The sequence below is a fragment of the Chinchilla lanigera genome, unplaced genomic scaffold (assembly GCF_000276665.1).
Source record: "Chinchilla lanigera isolate Chin_1 unplaced genomic scaffold, ChiLan1.0 scaffold00013, whole genome shotgun sequence".
NCBI lineage: Eukaryota > Metazoa > Chordata > Mammalia > Rodentia > Chinchillidae > Chinchilla > Chinchilla lanigera.
Window position 1 is genome coordinate 13,920,928 of NW_004955414.1, and position 8,250 is coordinate 13,929,177.

General features: G+C 43.9%; 1 protein-coding gene across 1 annotated transcript; it reads left to right on the plus strand.

The window, feature by feature from the left end:
• Nucleotides 1–305: 305 nt before the first annotated feature.
• Nucleotides 306–924, plus strand: Kctd14 (potassium channel tetramerization domain containing 14; the record flags this gene model as incomplete). Its single annotated transcript, XM_013511712.1, is given in 5 exon segments — nt 306–439; nt 441–505; nt 508–549; nt 652–787; nt 789–924. Coding segments are annotated over 5 exon segments (513 nt in total), but the record flags the coding sequence as incomplete, so codon positions are not given.
• Nucleotides 925–8,250: the final 7,326 nt, after the last annotated feature.

Here is an 8,250-nt window from a genome sequence, read left to right on the forward strand (position 1 = left end):
ATGTATGTATATACAAGATAGTTAACATGGCTGTTCTACTGTCTTCTATTTCTTTGCTGAAGGAAACAGTTAATGAGTCCTTGATTGATCAATATTGCATGTCTCTATCTGTTTTCATGAGAAACCACTTTGAAGATATCAGTATGTAATACAACATATTAACAGCATTGTTAATTTCCTACCACTTTGTTTGTAACTCTGTATTGTTTGTATTATTCTTTTGCTATTTTGTAAAAGATTGTCTGTCTGTTAATGTTTTCCTCCTTTTATTTAAAAAAAAAAAAAAAGTGAAAAAAAGAAAATAAATCGGGATCTCCTGGAGGTGGTGCTATTGGTTCATCCTGAGCTTGTACCTCCAGGTACCTACTGTGGTGGAGCTCAGTGTGGGAGGCCAGGTCTTCACCACCACCACGGACACCCTGAGGAAACTCTCTAGCTCCACTGGCAGAAATGTTCTCCCGCTCAGCCATGGCCTGCAAGGATGCTGAAGGTCACTTCTTCACTGACACCCCCACACTTATTTCTATCCCATCCTGGACTACCTGAACAGTGGGCTGATGTCCATGTAGCACATCTGTGCGGTGCACTGTGAGGCTCAGTCCTACGACATCCATCCGGCCTTTGGTCAAGCTCTTGGAGGAGATGCTTAGATGTTTGGTGAGCAGGTGTTCCGGAAGTAGTTTTGGCCGCAAGTGCCTAACTACAGTGAGAACCTAGGGCTCCTGCTGTGCCTGGCCCAGAGCGAGGCTGTGCGTAGGCGTGAATAGAAGGTGGTGGTATATGCTGTGTAGTGAGGGGCAGGCTGCACGGTGTGCAGAGCTTGTGTGTTTTCTGGAGTCACAAAAGATGTCAGTTGTCAAGTTTGGGCCCTGTAACTCAGGTTATGACAAATATGACCTTCTGTGGTGCCTGGAGATGGATTAAGTCACAGGGGTACTGGGTATCCTATTGGGAGTACCAATTTGATAAAGCAGTCAAGGCCAAGTTGGAGAATTGCTTTTAAACAGTCACCTTTATGTGGTGGTGAGCCCCATGGGCTGGGACTGTTTGTTACAGGATCTTGTGGGGCTCGTGAAATTAAAAAGTGCCAAAAACAAAAAGCCATGTTCCTTTTATTTCAGAAACAAAAATCAACTTCCAAGGTTGGCCTCTAGCTTTGCCCTCAAATATGTGTCCCCATTCTGCGCTGTGACTCTCCACTTATTGCAAAGGACTAAACTGTACTTGCAGGCTGCTCCCAACTGCTGTCTCTTCAAAGCCTCGTGTACTTGCCATCCCCTTCTCTTGAGGCCCAAGTGTGTGGCTAAGATAAATTAGTTTTCAACACTGATTTGGCAATGGATGCAGAAGACCACTGGAGGATACAGAATATGTTTCTGTGACTCTAGATCATCTCCCGTAGAACTGTAGTCTTCCTAGCCTCCCAGCTGCTCATCATCCCTCCATGCCAGTGTGTGCCCTCCTGGGTCAGATGCCAAGTTAGTACCTGTGCTTCCCACAGCCCCTTGCACAGAAACTGTGGAGGCCCCAGAGCTGTCTTCTACTGGAGCAGTGTTTGTCCAAGTCCAGCATCCTCAGTATCCTCTGGACACTTGTTAGTAATACATGGCGTTTGATTTTTGCTGTGCTGAGGATGAACCCAGAGCTTCACATTGAGCTACATTCTCAGTCCTTTACAGTTTTTATATTGAGACAGTGTCTTGCTAAGTTTCCCAGGCTGGGCTAGAAACTGTGATCCTTTTGGCCTCAGGCCTCCTGAGAGGTTGGGTCACATCTAGCTTTGTTTTATTTTAATTAATTTATTTATTGTCACACTGGAGATCGTACCCAGTGTCTTCATACTGAACTGTATCCCCAATCCCCCAACTCTATTTAAAAAAATTTTTTTTGCCTGGCCTAGTGGCACATACCTATAATCCCAGCACTCGAGAAGCTGAGGCAGGATGATTGCTATGAGTTTGAGGCCAGTCTTGGCTGCATAGTGAGTACAAGGGCAGCCTGAACTATATAGTGAGATGTCTCAATAAGCCAAAAAAAATTAATAATAATAAATATTTTTTTTGGAGACAGAGTCTTAGTAAATTGCCCAGGTTGGACAAGTTAGTGACTCACAAGAGCCTTTCTCAAAAAATGAAACAATGATTAAGGATGTAGCTCAATGCAAAGGGCCTAGGGTCAAACCCTAGTATCTACGGGGTTGGGGAGTCCATTGCAGTTCTGCTTCTCAACCTAAGATAATACTAACCTTTACGGAGGATACTTGCAGACATTATCCTTCTTCAAGTCCAGGTCTGAGACAGATGTTCCCATTTCCTGCCTTGTAGCCTGGCCAACTGTTTGTGTTAATTGAGACTAAAGGGTTTCCTGGGAACCAAGATTCCACTACCAAAACTCCAGCTGTCCCAGGCAAACTGAGCTGGTTCTATCACCCTTCTGCTTCTCCCTCCCCCTGCAATTCACCCTTACTTTGTTTCTTTTTTATTTGGGATCCATCTTCTGTGGTAACATGTCCAGGAATAACCTCTCAACCTGAAGAGACCAAAGATAGCCTGAGAAATCTTGCTTTCCACTCTCAGGGGATAATATTTGTATACATTCCTTTCATAAAACCATTTGAGCCAGTATAATAGTACACACCTGTAATTCCAAGCTACTTAGCAAGCTGGGGCAGGAGGACTGCAAGTTTGAAGCTGGCATGGATTATTTAGACTGTGTCTCAAAAATTTAAAAAAGGGCTGAGCATGTATGTAGTTCAGGGTTCAATCCCCAATATTGTTGGAAAGAAAAAAAATGAACTTCTTCCTTTATGATACCTACTGCAGTATCTCTGCAGTATATCTGGATAAAGCAAGGATGCATAGCCTCTGTCTGGCTTAAAGCCTGGCTTCTAGTGTATACCTACACTTTTCTACACTGTAGGTTCAGGATGGGCCCCTGGAGAGGGTTAAAAGACTTGGGCTTTTTTTTAGAAGGTAGAGAATGCAGGCTTTGTGGGGCTATGAGCAACAAGCAGTTTTCAAGCAGCTTTGTGGTTTAGAGCTGACAGTCTGTTGTTTTGACAACCGCTCTGTGCAGGCAACACTGTCCCTCCTAGTGCAGGTTGCCATGCCTACCTACATCCCCGAAAGCCCACAGGACTAGACCTCTGGCAGCGAGCCCAGTATCCAGTCAACCAAGTGTTGACCCTCAAGGGGGTAAGGACAAAACCCCTACCCCATAAAACGTCCTGTTTCCCATCCTACGGCAATAGGACGATCATGTGTAGGGGGTAGGGGCAGTTAGAAGGGGAGATAGGCAGGGATGTAGGGCATAAAGTGGCTGACATAGCATGGCTGACATGCCAGACGGTTGTACAAATGACCATCCACTTGCTAGAAGAGATTGCCGTTTGGGAAACTTCTGCCATAATGTGTGGTGTGGCACAGATATTCTGCCATAATGTGTGGTGTGGCCAGCTTGCAGGCCATAATCTTTAGCTCACCCCAGCAGCCACTGGCTCTAGCAACAAAGGCTAAGACTCTGATTGGCTTAGAACCCCTGTAAGAATGCGCACAGCGAAGGACCCCCTCCCAGGAAGCTCAATTTGAGTTTCTTCCTACTGTACCGCTTGTCCATCAGCAGCTTTTTCTCCACCTTCGTCATATGAGTAATCCTGTCTGTGTTTCACACTACTTTATTTCTGAGTTCCTCACTCTGTGCCCTGGATGACCTGAATCCTTCTTCTCTGCTCAGGTTATATTCAGCTTTGAGTCAGACTTGACCTGACCCCATGCCTTCCTCCCAAGAGTGATGGCATGGACCATAGGCATGGGGGTCATACCATGAGAGACCCCTAGGACTCCAGACCCCCAGGTCTCCAGATTTCCACCTGAAACTACAATATCTGATAACATCTGCAGAAGGCTGAGCAGTTATCTCTAAAGGTTTTTTTTCTTTTTCTTTTTCTTTTTTTTGGTCTTTTTGAGACAGGGTCTCCCTGTGCAGCCCAGGCTGGCCTTGAACTCACTTTGTAGCCCAGGCTGGCTACAAACTCCCAGCGATCCTCCTGCCTCAGCCTCCCGAGTGCTGGGATTACAGGTGTGCGCCCCCACACCCTGCTCTCTAATGCTTCTCAGCTGCTTTTTGTTAGCATATATTTGGAATATATCCTGACCACCTTCTTTGTGGTGAGTCACCTCCCATCCTCTTCTTTTCTGCACAGAAGTGAAATAAATCAGCCACGGAGGTTAAATACTGTATGGTTTCTCTTACAGAAGAAACCCCAAGTTGAAATAATTTACTGGAAGTTTAAAAAAATAAATAATTTCCTGGACAAAATAAAAGATGATAAGAAACAGGGAGAGAGACTGTGTGGAGACGGGAAGAGGCTCTCTAATGCTTGTTTTTCTGTTGTTGTTTTTGAGGTGGGTCTTACTATGTAGTTCAAGCTGGCCTTGAACTCATGGAGATCCTCCTGCCTCAGGCTCCCAAATGCTGCGATTATGGGTGTGTGCCACCACATCCAGCTAACTTTTTTTTTTTTTTTAGATAAGGTCTATAAATTGCCCAGGCTGGGCTTGAACTTTTGATCTTCCTGTCACAGCATCCCCCAGTTGCACAGGTGTGCAACCCTACACCCAACAAAATAATTTTAAAGCATCTTCAGATGATTCCAGTAGTTCAAGCTGCAAATCATTGTTGTAGAGTCTTATTAATTTCAGGCCAATTACACTAAAGAGATTTACCCCAGTCCAGGGGTTATCTTTTCATTAATCATCAGAATATTTTAATTCTAGGGTTATAAATTAACATATGGTACAGATTAGGGCTGGGACTTGGCATCCCAGCTTACCTTGATGCAGGTACACATGATTCCGTGAAGTTTAATAATCTCAGATGGGGCTCCCAAGAGGACTTCATCTACTTATGAGTAGAGGTGTTCATGTTAATTCCCCAATGAACTTCAATGTCTTGGAAAGTTTTCAAGTATGCAGAAAAGGTAAAATAACAATGCAATGGACCAGGTATGGTGGTAATCCAAGCACTTTAGGAGGTCAAGGTAGGCAGACTGCATGTTTGAACACAGCTTGGACAATTTAACAACTTAGCAAGACCCTGTTATTCCACTGGACAGGTTGTGGGAAGGGCAGTTGAGGAACACATCATGGACCAGGTGATTCAGCTGAATTATTGGCCCAAGACTACACGGGTGAGTCCAACCCAAATTGCAGAATCATGAGTAAAAATGGTGTTTTAAATGTCTGTATAGCTGGGTGTGGAGGTGCATGCCTGTAATCCCAGCACTTGGGAGGCTGAGGCAGGAGGATTGTTGCGAGTTTGAGGCCAGCCTGGGCTACAAAGTGAGCTCCAGCCAGCCTGAACTGCACAGCAAGACCTTGTCTCAAGAAGACAAAATAAATAAGTAAAAATAAACATCTGTGTTTGGAGTAGTTGGTTATTCAGTAATAGCTAATACACTTCCTTTTTAAAGAGACTTTGCCACAAGTCCCACCAAATAACATCTGTTTACATTTTGGTGGCTAAAACTGTGATATATGGCCATATTGTGGGCAGTCTCCAAGAGAGACTGGAAAATGCAGGTGCTTTTGTGTGTGTGTGTGTGTGTGTGTGTGTGTGCACAATAGCATTTCCAACATTGAGACTCTGTCTCAAAATGAAAATTAAAAGGACTGGGGATATAGCTCAGTGAGAGAGTGCTACTAGGTTCAATCCCCAGTGGGAAAAAATTGACCACATATGTCTTGGATACTTCTTTCTCCTTGCTGAGACAAAATACCCAATGCCCAAAATTAAGGAGGCAAAGGTTTATTTAGCTCTGAGTTTGTGGAGATTTCAGTCCATAATCAGCTGGCTTCAAGGCAGTGTGGCATGGCAGAAGCAACAGTTCAAGGCAGCAGAAAACAGCAAAAGCAGCAAGAGCCGAAGGGGGAGGAGCAAGCCTCTTTTCTTCCCGTATATTGTAAACTGGCTAGCAGTCATGCTTGTGAACCACAAAAGTATTTGTTCTTATTTAAATCTCTTTATGAGGCCAGACAGGCAGGAGGATCGCTGTGAGTTCAAGGCCAGTCTAGGCTACAAAGTGAGTTTAAGGCCAGCCTGAACTGCATAGAGAGACCCTGACTCAAAAAGACAAAAAAAAAAAAAACAAAAAAAACCTCTTTATGAGTCATCTAACTCTTTAAAGCAAACATGATAGCAATGTATTTTGCTGTTTATAGGACATAAAAAAATGAAATACATGACAATAAAGCACAAAGGTTATTGGTGATATGATTCTTAAGTTATATACAAAGCAATATAGTAAGTAGCCCTTGAAGGAACACTGTGATAAATTACCTATACCATGAGCCCTAAAGTAAGCATTGAAATATACACATTACATATCACATTTATTCATCCAACTGTATGCTCAAGATCTGTGCATTTTACTGTATATAAATGTTTTTAAATTTTTTATGTATATATTTTACTGTGTATACTTTTTTTTTTTTTTTTTGGTTAAGAGTAGGAAAATTTATTGGAGAATAGGAATGGGGAATGGGGACTTGGAATAGCTCCTGAGAGTCAGGAGGGGTCCTGAATGGGTTGCTGTGTACATCAGTGTTTTTGTTTTTTTTTTTTTGGTACCGGGGATCTAACCCAGGACCTTGTGTTTGCCAGGCAGGCACTTGTGCCACTGAGCTATATCACTGGCCCTTTTTTTTTTTATCTTTTTGAGACAGGGTCTTGATATGTAGCTCAGGCTGGACTTGAGCTCATTTTGTAGCCCAGGCTGGTCTCGAACTTGCAACGATCCTCCTTCCTCAGCTTCCCGAGTGCTGGGATTACAAGTGGGCTCCACTACGCCTGGCAATGTACATAAATGTTATGTCAAGTGATTTTCAAAAATTGCTGGACATAGTGGTACACGCCTGTAATCCCAGGATTTTGGAGGCTGAGGCAGGAAGATTCCATGAGTTCAAGGCCAGCGTGGGCTACATAGAGTGCTCAAGGCTGGCCTGAGCTGCAGAGCAAGACCTTGTCTAAAAAAAAAAAAAAAGAAATAGTGTTAGCAAGTTGTTAAGAATATGTGGTATAAAAAAAAAAGAGTATGTGGTACAATGGCAAAAGAGGCTTTCTCTGTGTGGTTTCTTGATAGTCTCATTGCTTGCTGATAATTTCCTGTCCTTGCTCTATCTTGCACCTCAGGAGTTGAGTGGGATGTATTCACGTAATTGGAGGTGTGCCCTCAAGGGGACTGTTGGCTTTTTCCTCCTCTTCTCCTTCTTGTTCTTCCTCTTTCTGTCTGTCTTTATATCTGTCTGTCTGTCTCTCTCTTTATTTTTATGTTTTGAGTCAGGGTCTTGCCTTGTAGTTCAGTGTGTCCTTGACTTACTACTATGTAGCCCAAGCTGGACTCAAACTCAATGATCATCCTGCTTCAGCCTCCTGAGTTCTGAGATTACAGGTGTGTGCCACCAAGCCCAACCTCTTTCTTTCTTTTGCTTCCCCACCATCAGGGGAACAGTTTTGCTCTGTCACACACTCCTGCCATGACGTGCTGCCTCACCCAGAGCAACAGGACCAGGTGATTATGGGCTGGAACTCTGAGCCAAATTAATCTCTTTCTCTCAGACAGGGTATTACTATGTAGTTCAAGCTGGCTTTAAACTTGCTGTGTACCCAGGTGATCCACCTGCCTCAACACCCCAAGTGCTGGGGTTTCCAGCCTGCACCTCCATACCTGGCTAACCCTCTTTTCTCTTTCTTTCTTTTTTTGAGACAGGATCTTGCTATGCAGTTCAGGCTGGGCTTGAGCTCACTTTGTAGCCCAGGTTGGTCTTGAACTTGCAATGATCCTCCTGCCTCAGCCTCCCAAGTGCTGGGATTACAGGTGTGCACCATCATGCCCAGCTTGAGAATATTATGAGTAACATTTAATGTATCTGAGTCTTGATTTCCTCACTGTGAATGGAGATGAGAATACTACTAACATCATAGGGTTCTTGTGAGGAGTACATATGATAATGCACACAAAGTGCTTGTCACAGCTCCCGGGACAGCCAACATGCTCAGTTAATACTGCTGTTACTGTTATATGGCCAGGTAAAGAAACAGTGCGATATAACAAAGAGGACTGAAACTTGCCTAGAGACCTGACTTTGAATGGTAGCTCGTCAGTTACTCAGTGCATTCTTAGGAAAGGAACTGGAGGGTTTCTGGAAAGCGGATCTGATTCTGAACAGTGTTGTGAGGGGCTGGTGGGTTGAA